Source organism: Neopelma chrysocephalum, unplaced genomic scaffold, assembly GCF_003984885.1.
Source record: "Neopelma chrysocephalum unplaced genomic scaffold, ASM398488v2 Primary Assembly neopelma1_72, whole genome shotgun sequence".
Taxonomy (NCBI): Eukaryota; Metazoa; Chordata; class Aves; order Passeriformes; family Pipridae; genus Neopelma; species Neopelma chrysocephalum.
This window is the reverse complement of record NW_020897732.1, coordinates 8,868,964-8,885,340: the sequence shown is the minus strand read 5'-3', so window position 1 is coordinate 8,885,340 and position 16,377 is coordinate 8,868,964. Positions and strand designations below refer to the sequence as shown.

At 39.9% G+C, this 16,377-nt stretch overlaps 1 protein-coding gene across 6 annotated transcripts in view; it reads left to right on the top strand.

Moving 5' to 3' along the window:
• Nucleotides 1-16,377, top strand: part of DPP6 (dipeptidyl peptidase like 6) — a 547,706-nt gene that overhangs the window by 431,939 nt on the left and 99,390 nt on the right. For all 6 annotated transcript variants that reach the window (XM_027686849.1, XM_027686850.1, XM_027686845.1 and 3 more), the window contains exon 7: nucleotides 13,230-13,311. In XM_027686849.1, the coding sequence (XP_027542650.1) occupies nucleotides 13,230-13,311 (82 nt within the window). The remainder of the gene's footprint in view (nucleotides 1-13,229; nucleotides 13,312-16,377) is intronic.

The window sequence follows — 16,377 nt, the reverse complement described above, 5'->3', positions numbered from 1 at the left end:
AAACTCACTCCCCTCCCCAGTAGCCCTCCTGCTCGTCAGACACTCATTCCTGAAAACAGCCTGTGACAGTGTGACTTTCCCTGTGCTATCTCTACCCTGTTCCTCATCCTCAGCTATGATCTGCCTCATCAAACAATTTAGGATTTGTACCCACTAATGCCCTTGCTACACCCCTGCTGAGGCTAACTAATAAGGAAGCCAATTAACCTAATCTGTGGCATCACTTTTTAAATAACATGACATTAATCTGCCAGCATAAATTGTTTTTTAAAGGCAAATTTCTAATTATTTTTGCTGTGTTCTGCAGGCTCTCCAGAATCAGGCTTTGTCTGAAGTCAAAAGGGGCTCACACCAATGTTTTCCAGATTTCACTTTGAGCTCTCAATAAGTTTGACAAGCCAGTTTGGGTATGTCTTTAGCACATATGTTCCCAAACAGCATTTTATACAGGACTGCAATATTTTTCCGTAAGAGCTGTTGTCGAAATAAACTCCCCACATAAGGGTAGCAGCACAATTTGTCTCTCTATGGGACAACTAATAGATGCCAGTAACGTAGACTCAAAAGACCTGATTTAAAAATTAAAATAAGCCAGAGGTGGAAGACAGAGACTGCACAGATTTAATATCTCCTTTGTTGTTATTTCAGCTTTCTCACAGTCTCTTGGTAAACTCAGGGTAGGACCCCCTACTGGTTTGACACATTTGCCTTCTGCTTTCAATGGCCCGTGGTTTATAGTTTCCACAGGGGGAGCCGGCTGAGATCCGCAGTTCTCATTTTCCTGGGCGGAGGTGTGTAGGGGGTTATGTTCAGTTCAGCTTTCCTTCGTGTCACCCATTTTTCTCCCGCTGCTCATCCAAAAACGCGATGCTGGCGCCGGGTGCCATCTAGTGGAACCAGCCTCACGTTTCCCGGGATGAACACCTCCATCCTGTCCCATCTGTTCCCCTCTGAACGCTGCTGCTTTCCAGATATATCTGCCGATAACTGCTTGCAGCTGTCTCCATTATAAATATTTTTGCAAAGCTCTTCTCACAACCCCACAGTTTCACTCACTGAATTGTAATTGCCAGCCAGCTGTAATTTATAGGCACTGCGATAGCATCTGCAGGTCCAGATGTGGAACAGGGAGCTCTCCTGCAAAGCACTGGGGAAAAGTGGAACACCAATACCATATACAGTTATTTCCTAATATTATTCTTCCTGACTTTGGAAAATTAAAAATTTAGCAGTACAATGCAGGCAACAGCTTACTTATGAAACCTGGGCATGGAAAATTGTTTTATTTTCTTCTGGTTTTTAATAACCTTCCTGCTACTGAGTCCAATATGGATTATCTTAGTCATTCGTATCCTTCACTGAAATAAGGGAAAAAGCTTAGTTTGCTCATGGTTTCTGTGATCAGGCCAGGGCTGACCAGAGTGTTCCCCTAAGCTAATTGCAGGATTTCCCTCACCTCTGTTAAGGTCATTTTACACCAGTGCGTGCTGCTGGACCACTGGTTTGATCTGACACTGCAGGTCCTAAACAACAGCTAATTTTGGATTGATATCCAAGGGGATACCTCTGTATTTAATTTTTTTGCTCTGGCCAGCAGAAACGTTATACCTTTTTACAGTTGTCTTCCTATCCCGTAAAATAAAGCCTAGCATTAAAAAAAGCCCATTTCTGCAGATCTCCTAGTGGCCACCCAGTTCTGCATGAACCATTTCCTTCTGGACACAGCCAAGTGGTGGCTCCTCATATGAGCTCCTAGCATGGCATTAGCACATCCAGCTGTGGCATGTCAATGGGAGCTTCCAAATGGGCTTACCGAGATCAGTGAGAAAATCAGCAGTTATTCCCACTCCTCACTGGTTTTGTGTGTGAGAAGGAGGGAATTGTACACAGTTACTCCTAAGCAGAATCCGTATTTCTTACCAAATTCGTGTAGTACTCAGAGTAAGTAGAGTGCAGGAGCACTCATGGAGATCAGTTCAGCTCTTCCTGTCTACACTGCAGAGGGTCTGGAAGATCCTGCACGTGGCCCCCATGCTGAGCTCCAGTAACTTCAAGAGAAGTCCCATGAGTGGAGTGAGTGCAAATAAGTGCTGGAGATCCACAGAAGTGATAACAGAGGGAGGAACTGAGCCAGTGCTTCACTGTGGGTAAATTTTCAAAGTGATGTCTATAGATCTCTCTGCAAAGCTCTTACTATTCTTCCTGTCTCCTTCTTTTATGCAAGCCACTGGCAAGAAAAAAATGGACTTTAAAGTTAATTAGAGAAAACTTAATCAGTTTTGTATGTATCCTATTGTATAATATTTCAAAAGACAACAAGGTTTCCCTTGCACATGCTCCCATTTTCACATTCACAGTAAAAGGAAATTGTGTTTCCTTATTTAAAATCATGGATAAAAGAACATCAGGGAACTGACTCTACTTCAGACACCTGCCCATTTGACCAAGACTGTTCTATTTTATTTTGGTCTGGCCTGTTATGTCCCTTCTCTGTAGCATTAAAAAACCCCTGTGCCTCAATGTCCCCACCTGCAAATTTCTTAAGAAGAGAAATTGTACTTACTCAATGGAGGCAATATGTGATAATTATTGTAGAGAGTGCTACACACTTTCACTCTTTAGTATTTATAAACTTGTACTAGTGCCCACATATTATTTTAAGAGGAAAAAGTACAGTATTTAATAGAATCTGTTTTCAGCGAATTCAATTTTACTTAGAGGACCTGAATATTTTCCCCCAATAATGATCTGTACAGGTTGAAATATAAATAAAATAAAAAAGGCATGTAAAACCAAATAAAAATGCGAAATTTGTTAAAGAAGTAGAAAAATATATTCTGCAGTTCGTGAAGGATCTGCTATTGCCCCTCCTTGTCTCTCCTCCCTCTTTGACAATTATCATTCTATAGTTTTTATCACATTTTGAGATAGTGCATATAGTTAATTAAGGCACTTCTGCACAGTGTGGTGGCTTTTATGCCAGCCTATAAATAAGAACATCCTCATGATGTCATGTGCTTTTTCAGTTGCATTTTGACAACAGAAAACCGGCCCTTGGAATAATTAAATTTTGTAGCTTGATCGTGGAACCTGACCTTGCATCCTCTGAAGTGGAGAGGAGTTTTTCATCTGAGTTTACTGGCATTTGGCTCAAGCCCTGATGGATCTGTTTGGCTTCTCGCTTTTTATAATCTTCTGAATTAAACACTCTGTAAATCACCGAAATAGTGGTTAAATCACATACCAGCTTATTGCTTATGAATACGTTTTGTACCTCTTTAAAAAGAAAGAGCCAGCATTTCATTAAGCAAAGCCACTATTTGAGCATCACTCACTTCCAAACAGTGACAGGTTGAAAGCAGCTCAGCCTGGGAAGGCAGTTCAGGCAGGACTCTTGGCTGTGCTGGTGGGAGGAAATACACTTCAGCAGCTCAACACCATATCATTTCCCCAGGGGATTTGCCACTTGCTCACCCATGTTGGTCACTGCATGGCACTTTTTAATGTGAAATGTTCCTTTCTTGTGTAGGCAAAGCAGTTCTTACCACATGCTTCTTTCTTCCAGAAGCAGTTGTGATGTGGGTGGACACCTTAGAAACCATGTATAATGATAATAATAATGAATGGTCCCCCGAGGGGAGGATTTGATATTAAGAATTAGAGTAATGATTGAAAAAAAAAAAAATCTCGGGTAATTAACAGTTAGATGCAGATGTTAGCACTTCAGCAGAGAAAAGCCCAGCAACCAACCTCCTTACATTACAGAAAAGGTCAACAGTTTATGGCTCATCAGGAAAAAAAAAAAAAGGAAAGAAGAAAGGTTTGAAGCAAACTCTCCCAGAGTGTTTTTCTGAGACAGCACCCCCTGAAATGGAGGCAGGGCTCCTGTTAAATTCTATTCTTGAATAAAATGTGCTTTGCTGGTGAGAAACCCATCTGCATTTGGAAATGTTCACATATCTAAAAGCAAATGAACCTCCTCTGGTCCCCAGACTGTGGTAAGCCTCCAAACCATAGACACTGCCAGAGGGTGTAAGCAAATCCCAACACTGACTGTCACCAAAAACTGGCTCCTTGGCATGGGTTTTCCTCCTTATTCATGCTCAGCGAGGTTGAGTTAGTACAGAGTTTTGACAGAAAAGGGAAATAAAGGTGGATGAAAGAGAATGTATAAAATGATGGTGCATAGCACCAAATAGGCAACTAACCACAGCCTGTACAGTTGCTGCTTCCATGCATCACCTTCCCAGGAACAAAATTGTTCTGTAGGTGGATTTTCATAGTGGGAATTGGTATTTTTTTGTTTGCATTTTTGCCCTAGTATTCAAGGTTCTGGAGGGAGTTTCCACTAGAATAGGAACAAGAAACATACATTTCTCCAGGGAACTGTTTTTGCTCCGCTGCTGTCGGGCTGTGGAGACACCCTGCAGCCTGAGCCTTGATTATTTGTTGCTGTGGTTGGGTGATAAACCCTTTCAGTCTACTTAAACTCTCAGTGCATTGCTGTTTGATTACATAGCACAAAGAGTGTTCACTGCATGTTACAAAACACAGGCTTGTTTCTTTTGTGGGCACCTGATAAAAAAAGCCAGTTTTGAGGACCCAAATCTGTAAGATTATAAGCATTTCCTCACTGTTGGGGGTTTTAACAGGTCCTGGGCTCAGGTTACATAGTGAGGGCTATAGAGGGACCTCTGCCAGTCACTGACAACGGGATAGTGCCCTACCTCTGAGAAATATGTATTCTGTACCACAGCACTTCTGCATGAGCCATGTCCTATGGCTGGCTCCCTGTTATCCTTCCTACTTGGTTCTGTGACTGCTGCACAGGTAGTCACTAACCAAATTTAATAGTCTAAAAATGTCTTGTTATCCCAAAATGGGCATCCTTCCCTCCTGGGGAGTTCAGAACATATGGGGAAGAAGGGTATGGGGAAATTTTAAAAAGCAGGAAAGACCCCTTGAGTGGAGAATGAATGCTGCAGCCAGGGCTGTCCTTGGTACAGTAGCCACTGAGCAAGTGTCTTTATGGCAAAGGTGATAAAATACCTGTATGATCACCCAGACTGTGTCATACCAGCCTTGATACCTCTTCACCCCTTACCCTAACACTTATTGAGTGCTCCACTTAAAATTTGAGGAGATAAGACAGGAATAGGAAAGGTTGCTTTCCCATGCCACACATGAGAAGGAGATAAGAGGAATGAAAGGCCTTCCATATGAAGAGCTGTGAAGGAAAATGTTACACCCCCTTTCAAATGCAAGCATTTCCTCTTTCTTGTCAGCTTGAGGTTTATTCATATCTGTTATGGGGCAGAAACACAGAGCCATAGTGGTATTCTTGTCATTTGAATAAGGAGAGTATTTTTCCATCCACTTTTAAGCTGTACCTGAAATGAGGCCAGTTGTGGTGTTGTTTAAAAGTGATCATATCGCTGTTGACAAGAAATGGAAATAATGGCACTACAAAGTGTATGCCTTGTTAATTTTAACTGATGATGACACGATCTGTGTGGTGAGAGGCTGTTCAGAAGGGTGTTTCAATACTCCTGAGAACCTACGCACAAACCTCCAAGATCTCCTTACCCTGTTGACAAGAGAAGAAATAAGATTTGCTCAAAGACTCTTAGTTTCCAAAAAGAAACAGAGAATACTGAGTCATTCTGGTTTGTTTTGAAACCAAATAACACAGACTGTTAAATTAGTTTAGAGCACAAGCCCAAGAATCAATCTCTTGCCCCAATTAAAAGTGCAACCTAACAGCCGGTGAAGTCTTGTTTGTAACGAGGCACTTCTGCTCTCTCTGGGTGTAGGAGATCATTTCTCTATCTCATTTTATGTACTAATAACCCATATTGCTCTCTGCAGGCATCACATCATGGTGCTATATTTTTATTAGTGTTTGAAAGTCAGACAAGGTCAGCTGGATGGAAAATGCTCAGGTTTCATCACAAACATCCTTTGCTGTCGACGGGCGGAGTCATGTGAAGAACCACATGCATTCATCCCAGGCTCGTGACTGTGAAAATCTTCTAAGTTCATTAAATGTCTCAGTGCTTACCAAGTTGTTTCTCTTCAACCTGTGTTTTTTTCCCATATTTTGGATAGCTGATCTTTAGCTGGCTGCAATTCTGACTAGCCTTCTTGAGAGCATCCAGGTATTTAGATTTTCATATTTCTGTGCCTCTGTTGTAGATAAATACATGTGAAATCCTGATAAATCCAGTGCCTTACCTCATGCCTTGAGTAGCTCTAAGGTCAGAGCTGGCTGAGAAACCTCTATAGAGTAAGAGAAAATTATATGAGTAAGAGAAAATTACTTTAAAATGGTTATGTTTATCACCTGAATGCTATCACCTCTCTTTGTCTCTTTAGGGGTCAAAATGTGACTCCAGAAACAAAAGTTCTTTTAAAAAATGCAGTAAAAACTCACCTGGTCATCTGTGATTTAGAGGGGTCACATGAGAAACGTGGTAATGTCATCATTTTAAAAGTAATGGTACCAGTATCCAAGGTCCATTTCCACTGTTTCCTTGCTCAGGGAAACCCTTAGATTTTGATCAGCATCTTGCAGCCCTCCAGTCTGTATCACTGTGACTCAGAGCTTTGTACCAGTCTCCAATGAATTTTATATCAGGTTTTTTAGACCTTTACTGGAAAGGCAAGCCTGTGCCATCATTTTACATCATTCCCAATGGGAGCTGGTGGCTCCTTTTCTGACAAGCAATAGATTTTCTGTCTCTGCTTATGGAAGATGATCTTTAAGATCCCTTCCAACTCAAACCATCCTATGATTTTAAGGTGGTATTAGTAATGTGCAAGGTTTTGCAGGCTTAGTACCAAATATTACATTGATGGATGCTTGCAGACTATAATAAAAAAGAACCTCTGAGCTCATATTGTTGGCTTGAATCCAATAGAATTGCCAAATTAGAGACAAATGTTTTAGATTCCCTTGCTTTTTTATCTTTTGTATTCTAAATCCATAGAATTCATTCATCTTGGGAAAAATGGTTGGTGAGCTCTGGTATTTTTAAGAACAGCTGAATGAACTGAAGTGTATCTGCAGTTGAAATTAAGAAGTTCAAATTTCTTTCATCACCTCCTACTTTTGTTCATTGAAAAGTGCTGTAAGGAAAATATGTGTATGTGTGAGTATGTGCATTAAATATTTAATAGTGAACGAGTCTAGATGAATGGAAGAGCCTTTCCCATCTAATTAAGCACTTTTATTAGAATTCCAGGAGGATTCTTTTAGTTGCATCCTCTAAGAGTCTTATTTCTTGCTTGTCAGTTCTGGCAAGTCTTTGATTCCCATTTGTATTATATTTTATTCTATCTCACTGGAAGTTTCAGCAGGACTCTGTAACTCCTGGGGAGAAATTTTCTTAATGGCACCTGTCTCCTCTTCTGCTTGGTGAATTTTGAAGTAAACAAGTCATTTAATTGTGTCTAGTCATTAAAAACAAGTCATTAAAATTGCTGGTTTACTTCTCAGTAAGTGGCATTCCTTTCCCTTTTTCTCCATGTCCTTATCTATGGTTCTTTGTACATTTATGAACATGTATGTTTTACATGCTTTTATTTGGTTTTGCAAGTTTTCTCCAGTGTGTTTGTTTTTCTCATCATGCATCAAAAACTCTTAAATGTGATGAAGTTTCCACTTCTTTATTGCCTGTCCAGATTTATTCTCTATGTGGTGGTTTATATCTCTTTTTTCTTTCCTTCTTTCTAAGGAAGAAAAAATCTGTCTTAGCTGCTGTTAGATTTTATTCTAGTAGAAGTAGATGTGAAGACATTGAGTTCTGCTGCTGAGACAGATAGTTTAGATAGATAGATAATTTTTTATAGTTATCCATAAAAAACACTTGAAGTACTCTGAGCTGTTGTCCTTAAGACTGTTGTCTTTCAAAATATTCAGTGCTGGCTTGATGCAGATAACAAGAGGGGATATTTCTGCCTTCCCCACACTTTTTTTTTGGCTGTCTTTATTTATTCAACTTTTTTGCATATACTACTGACATCTTAATATACCAATAATATAGTATTTTTTTTCCCAAAATGATGACATTTGCAAGTTAAGCAAGGAGATTCAAAGTTTTTCTTCGCCCAGCTCATATGCATAGTTTTGATTATTTCTTTAGAGGATGGACATATCAGAGCAGCCTTTAGTGCAAATTGTTGTGGTTTCTCTCACAGTGGCAGCATATGCAGAGAATTTCCATACCAACCCTGTTGCTCTGTATTTCAAATTAAAATTAAAAGTTATGAAAACAGACCTTAGGAGAACAGCCATACCCCAGACTTTGACTGCTTTTATCAGTTTCAGACTTTTTTCAGTCTGGCATTGCAAAATATTTTTCTTGAAGCAAAGGGAGACAATCCCTCAATTACAGTGGAAAATTTCTGTTGGTTTTCTTTTTTAAGTTGTTTTTGAAGAACTTAATAGAGAACAGTTTGTCATGTTTATACTCAGAGGGAGACTCAGTGCCATGAAGTCTCTCAGGGAAACTGGTCTTCTTTAGGAGAAAATGTCAGAAGAGGGAACACATAGATGTAAAAATTTCAGCAAAAACCAATACAAACTCTTTCAAACAAGTTCCTCATTATTCACCATGATTTTTAAAGTCAAATGCAGGAAACCCGATATGATTGATTAGGTTGTTTTGTTCTACATACATGTTCTGAGACCTATGGCAAGCAGAAATGATTTGGCAGGCAGCATGCTGATTGCACTCGGGAAGTTTCCTTGTTTTGAAATTTTGAGGGGAGACTTTTTGGGAGAAAACTTCATCTAAATGAGCAAATTTCTGAATTTACTATTTCAGAAATGATTTTCGAACATTGTGCTGAAGTCACACCTGTGGCTGGAGCAATTTAACAGCCTCTGGACCAGACAATGTCGTCTTATTGTGGAGGAGTTTATACAGCACCTGCTCCATATTCTGTCTTGCCTAAAACAATGTTATTATTTCCTTCTTTCCCAGGTTTTAAAATCAGTCATTTTAAGAGACAAAAGAAATAATAGCAACCATCTAATAAGGCCTTGCCATTTCTTTGGCTGGAAATTAAGATTAACGTTCTTTTTCGTAAGGAAATAGTGAAAATGCTGTGGGGATACTGTGAAGCTGGTTCTTCATCCAAACCAGGAGCCAGAGATATACAGACTGCTTTCAGAACTGCCCATTTCCAAGCCAGCATCCTGCACAAATGAGCTCACAAGGGATAGGCTCAAATCCAAACAAGCCCTAATTATGAGGGTCTGTGAGGAGCACTGGTTCTTTGTGGAGGCTGAGATGACCCACAATATTGATTGATTCAGGAAAAAAATACAGAGGAATTTTAAGCAGGCTGCTTTGGAGGAGAAGGAAGGATGCAGCAGTGGAAGACTGCTAGCTTAGTAGTAATAACATATCTCCCAGAAGGAGCTGACTGACATGAAATCCCATTTATGCAACACTTGTGAAGTGGACGAGTGCTCCTGGGATATAGGTCTGACTACAGGTCTGTAGGTCTGACTCCCTTAAGGGAATTTTACCAGGGAGAGTTAAAGGTCCAGAATAATATGAGATAATTGGAAATGTGTTTGACAGATGCTCTCCAAAAGGGTTTTTCAGTTTGAGAATCACTAAGAGCTTTCTCAAAAAGAGCATTAGAGAGTTGTGGCCATCTCACCCAGAGCAGCTATGTAGACAACTCATCCTTCTCCTTCTCTCTCTAGGTGATATAATAGTGCAGAGAAATTAAGATAGTTAGTGAAGATATGATTTGCTCAGAGAAGTTTTTGATAGCCCATCCCTGGAAGTGTTCAAGGACAGGGTGGATGGGGCTTTGAGCAACCTGGACTAGTGGGAGGCATCCCTGCCCATGGCAGGGGAGTTGGAACTAGATGATCTTAAAGGTCCTTTCCACCCCAAAGCAATCTATGACAACGGGGTTTTAAATTAGTTTCTTGGGGCTACCAGGGAGGGAATTCATTTATATTCCGCCACAGACCATGCACCCAACATAGCCCAAGGAAGTGTTTGGGAATCTGGTCTTTCATGGTCAGGTTCACCAGTAAGTGAACACATTTATGTACTGCCTTTGGGCTTGCTGACAGTCTGGTCTCCCCTGGCCACTTCTGATGCAGCCCATCTCCAGGTCATTCCTGCAGTTTGTCTGAAGGCTGATGGATCAGGCTTGGGAAGGAGGGATGTCTTCTCTATCCCCTTGTGCATGATAGTGAAGTTTGCTGCAGGCGAGTGAGTGTCCTACTCCAGGGAAGAGGAACCTCTTCAAAAGATGAGGAACAAGTCAAAATCTACCAAGACAAATACGTCCATCTCTCGGGAACATTTGTGGGGGAGAAACTAGGATCTTAGTCTGCTTTTATAGCCTGGGGTAGAAAGGAATAGCTCACAGCATGAGGATGGATACCTGGCTACCACCTGCCTTCAGTGGTCTGCATCACAAGCTGGATGTACCTGCTGTTACCTGAATATAGAGGCAGTTTATGGTAACTCGGTTTGTAAATCAGGTACCTCCAGACAACAGGCAATTCCATCAGCCAGCCCTTCTATCACATATTTATCAAAAGGTTTCAAGGCAAACAAACAAGATTTTGCTATAAAGGATGTTTCCCAGCCATACTCAACAACTTAAGAAAGAACTCAGGAGATGCAATTCCATTTTCCCTTGGCCATACCCAGGAGAGGGAAGATGACTTTGCTTTTTTTTTTTTGTCTGCAGCAGAGCTCTTTGCTGATAGATTGAATGGGGTGCCTTTCCTTCTACCTTATCAGCTACCAAAGCTAGTTTATGCAACATTTCTCATTGCATTAGAGTTTTCCTCTTCTAAAATATGATGCAGTGAGCAGAACTGACAGGACTTGTCTGAGCTCTGGTCTGAATTATTCGCTGTAATTGGCATGTCTGTCCCTTAGCTTCACCTGTGTTATCTGAAGCATTACAGCTTTAAGTTCTCACAATTTGTATAATCTGTTTATTTAGGGACAGTATTCCCCCTCCTAATTGTAATTTCTTGCTCTTCTTCTCACCATGGGTAAAATAACCCAAGAACTAGATAGTTCATTTGACAAATAGTGAAGTACTGCTTTTTCTCCCATAAGAGGTTTTGATTTGATTCACTATTTTTCTCTTTTCCTTCTATGCTCAGAGGTTACTCTCTGTTAAGATAATCAAGATAGCTAACCAAAGAGATTGATTGCTAACAGGCATAGCTGACTGGAAACTTAAGCAGCTAATGCTTACAAACTTGAAAAGATCCAGAACAAGTTGTATGGCTAGTCTTTTTACTGGAAGGGGAATTGTGTGGCTGCTCTCAGTATGAGTTTTGTATTCTCTTATCCATACCTTATAAAAATTACTTTAGTCTACCCACAAAGACACCTTGTGGGTAAAAACCATAAGAAAAGATGTAATTTCACTCTCCTGGGAGCAGCTGTGGATGGCACTTTGCACATAGAGCCAAAAGCTATCTGGGCACCCTAGGATACATTCAGATTTGAAGTGTCAGTACCTCAACAACCCACTCTTGCCCCTCCACATTCTCAGTGCATCCCATCTGCGTCAAACCTGTCATCTTTACTGTGAGGGTGGTGAGAAACTGGCACAGCTTGCCCAGAGAAGCTGTGGCTGCCCCATCCCTGGAAGCGTTCAAGGCCAGGTTGGATGGGGCTCTGAGCAACCTGATCTAGTGAAAGGTGTCCCTGCCCATGGCAGGAGGGTTGGAACTGGATGATCTTTCAGGTTCCTTCCAACCCAAACCATTCAATGATTCTCTAATTCGGTGACCTTGAGCACTTCAGTTTAAAGTCAGCTCCATGAACCTCTTCTCAGGGGCCTTGCAGGCTTTATGGGTTATGGTTTATAATCAGGAGAGTGGAAGTTGCTCTTCCATCTGCAAGAATGGTGGAAAGGGTGTGGCTGTGGGGGTCCTTACCTTGGGTCTGTTTATTGTAGCTGATCATAGATCAAGAGTTCATGGGAGATGATAGTTTTCTTCACCTTGGAAAGGTGGCACAAAATCAGTTCTGAACATTCCTCTTGCTGCTGTGTTTGGAGTTGCTACAACAGCACCAGTGCAGTGAGAATGTGCAGCCAAGGGACTTCCTGGCCAAGAGAGCAGAGCAGGAGTGTAACTGTGGTACAGCACCAGGTCCCAAAACAGGCAGTGAGGAGAATTCAGTTAGTGTCTAATTATTACATTCAGTTTTGTTATGTTTTGAAAACATGGCCTGGAAAACACTATTCAAGAAGGGCTTTTGCTTAAAGGCTAGGAAGGCTTTGGTTCTTTTATCTGATTTTGGGTGATGTTGGCCTCAAATTGCCTTGTTGTTCCTATTTGTAGGCCAGTGATGATGATACCCTTATTTTTTCAAGCAGTTTGAGATCTGTTAATGAGGCATATTGTATACAGGCTTTATTAGTGTTCTTGTTTGTGGAATGTTACTATACACAGAGTTGTACCAATGTGACTTCAGAATATGTAATGTAATTATTTGAGCTGAGTATAAATACAGTTAAGTCAATGCTATCTCTGCTGTGATAAAATGACATTATGCTGCTCTGACATTTACCAAAAAAGCCTCCTTTTTCTATATTGTATTTGTTATGTCTCACTGATGTTCTGCTACAAAATGAAGGTAATGGATGAAAGAACTAGAAAAGCATTTTGATTTTATTGTCTAAAAATTAGATATTTGGTATTAATAGGAGCTTTTCCCTTGAAGCCAGGCTGCATATCAGTTATATATTTGTTATACAGCTGCTTAACTTTTCTGCCATCATGTTCAAAGGGAAATTATTAGGCAGAAAAGCCATAGGGTGAAGAAAATGAAATTATATTTTTCTTGTGGCAGTAGATTCAAAGATATAATTATTATTTATCATTTGTGGACATCATCAGTGTTGATAAATACAATTACATTGTTTGCCATCCCTTAACTAATTCTTGAAGCTTAGGCAAGTCAGCAGGGGAATGAATATGTTTAGCTTCGTATTAGTAAGAAGCAGAAATTGTCACTTAAATACTTGATATTACCAACACTTGCTAGTGGTGTAGTGTTTACCTTACTGCAAAAAAAGTCTATTTCAATCTGGCAATAATTGTTGGATGATTCCAGGTGAAAGACGTTACAAGTTCATGGTGTATTTCTGAAGCAGGTGTGCACCAGCTGAAACAAGGACATTTCTGAAGCTGAAATCTTATTTTTTTCTCTCTGCAGGGATCCTCAGAATTTGTACCCCCCTGAGGTCAGCAATGCAAAGCTTCAGTATGCTGGTTGGGGTCCAAAAGGGCAACAGCTGGTAAGAGAAAGAACAAGTGTGCAAATGCATTTAGATCCCATGCTGCTATTGCTTGGAAGCAAAGAAAGAATAATTCTTTATTGACTAGATTCTTGAAACATATATGGTAGCTTCTAGCATCTTTATGGGGATTGTTTTATCATATAATTTATTTATAAAATTCCCAAATATATACATTCAATGCAGAGAATTTGTGTCCAAAAATGCAGAGAAAGAACACTTTATGGAAGCTTTTTGAGAGGATGCACCTGCTTCTCCCAGTGTTGGACACAGGACAGATTATAGAGATAACAGACAGTGTGATTTAGTTCACATCTCATTGCTTCACAAGGGCATCTTCAGACTTGCAAACTTGGCACTGGGGATATGTTAATATTAGCAGCCCTGTTTGGAGAATGCAGCTGTCTAGAACAGAGGTGCCCTGAATTTGCCCCGTAGTTGTTTGTAAAATAGACAGAATTAGAAGTGTGTTCTGGACAGTTTTCAGAGCTGTTTAAAAAAACCAATGACATCACTTGTCAGGGATTCATTATATTTCATGGAGCTTTTCATACTGAAACAATCCTGAAATCTCCAGTATTTTATCCCTCAGCCATGGCCATCCTGGGTGTGCCCATTTTTCAGAGCATGTATTTCCTGTCCAAATCCCCTGGCTTCATATCCTGATGCAAATCCAACATTAAGGTTTTGCATATTCCAAACCCTCTCTACTGTAACAAGAAAAGAAAAAGTGGCAACTTCTTTTTTGATATGTAAGTTTTATACCAAGAAATGAGCCTTGAAAGCTCATTATATGAGAAAAATCTGGCATATGTCTCCTGTCCCCAGTCCTCTCTTGGGGATTGTTTATCTGTGGCCTTAACTAGATTGTTTTCAAATTTCATGATTTAAAAAACAGCAATAGGAGACATTATAATTGCCAGTCTGCAAATCAGGTTGGAGAAAACATAACAGATACAGGAACAGGAAAGTCTCTCCTCTGCTCCATCGGGGAGATCACCGACCTCAAATCTGACCAGAGAGGTGATGCAGCAGCCTTTGCCTCTATGCAAAATGACTTCTGAGAAGATCATTGCTTTCGTTGCACACACATACATGCCGAATTTCATCCTCTCACATGTGCCATTTCGAATTCCTTAGTCTGTTGCCCAAGAATTCACTGCTGAGTAGTTTGTATCGATTCACAGGGACTGGGGTCTGATCATGACCAAGCTCTTTCCTTTATGTTCATTGGGAAAGACCAATGGAACCTCATAATTGTGCTTCTGGCCAACTGATGATAATTATATAACAATTATATATATAATATATAATTATATAAGATATTCAAAAATATTTATTATATTCAAAAATAGAATCACAGAATGGGTTGCAAGGGATCTTAAGGATCATGTTCCTCCAACCCCTCTACAATGGGTAGGGAATACCTTTAGGACATAGCAAATACAGCCAAAACAGAACAGCATTTTTTTCTTCACTGTTCACTGACTTTAAGTCTAACAAACTGAGTTTCACAATGTATAGCGAAAAATACATTCACTAATTAAAAGCTAATATTGAGTTGCATTAGTGACATTTTCCACTTCACAAGTGAATCTTCCTTTCTTTAATAGAGTTTTGCTGTGAACTTGTGTGCCTTCAGCACCTTGAGTCACAGAACATTATTGATTCACACTCATATTCATTTTACCAAGCTGAATGGGTTTGCTTAATTTCCACATCAGAAAGAAGATTTAAATTTTTTCATCCCAAAGTCAAGATGACGAATTTGCTGCCTCCATTGCCCTCTCTACCGTGCATTCTCTACATAACCATACAGAAAGGAAAAGTATTCATATCAAAATAGACAAATGATGTATACAACAGGCAGTATATACAGTCCAGGAGAAGAAAAGTTTTCTTTACTCCCAACTTTATCATTTAATGCTGAAATAACCAATGCCACTTCCCACCATATTTTATTAAGAAATATACAGGGAAAACTTAAAGCCCTAAGAATTCCTGAAGACATCAAGTTTAGTACATGTTCCTTCTGTGGAATACATGCTGTATATTTTTAAGTACCTTTAAATATCCCTGTAGCTGTTGAATTCCATATGAATCTTGTAAATGTCTTGCTACAGTGGATTTGTTCTGCATGCTGTTTTGTTTGGTTTTTTTTTTTTTTAACTTCAAAATATGTAAAATTGTTGACCTGTAATTGAGCTCTATTCCCTGTTCTTGCATTTGGAATCAGGGTAGATGAAGAGCCCTTTGCTGGTAGTTTAAGCATTATCTTTCATACTTCTAACATATGTGCCTCTATGCTCTTTTCCTTGCCAGTTTACTTTGAAATAAAATTATAGCTGTAGTTTATAAAATAATCAGACTTTTACATGCATCAATATAATCTATTTATATCCAATGATCAGCAGAGAATTACCAAAGAAGCTTAAGAAAAAAAATTTACAAGCATTATAAATGAGAGAAGAACACAATGCTCACTGTGCTGTATTTCAGGACTAATTGGGTTACTCAGAATATAGCTGCCAGCAAAATTCATGTCACCTTTTGTGGGGAAAACACCGAATGCATGGACAGAGAAAAATTAAAGTCTATTAAAATTTGATAGTGTGAATGTGTTTTTTCTAAGTGTACACTGAGTTGTGTTGCAGGAGAAGAAGGGGAAATAGGTTGAGTGGGATGGAAACGAGTAAAATACTGGGAACTACATGTCTGCTCCCCTGGTTTCAGGTGGTTACAGGGCCAAACAGCTGTGAGAATATTTGAGGGTGGTCCTACAGCAGCAGTAAGGCACCTCAGTGTGTGTCAGCCCTGGTGCAGCATCCCTCTGTGCACAGGCTGCAATCCAATTTTATGCTGCATCTCCCAGGAAAGGTGGGAGCAAAGGGCAGATGGGTTTTGTATCACCTTGAAGATACCCCAATTTTCAGGAAATAAAAAAGCTTTCCCCTTGAAATCTCCTGGTTTGTTCTTTTCTGGCAGCACAAAGGAGAGGCAGGGCAGGAGAGTAAGAGGGTTTGATTCCAAAATTCTTATTCTCTTTGTAGCTTCCATTTCATGCTT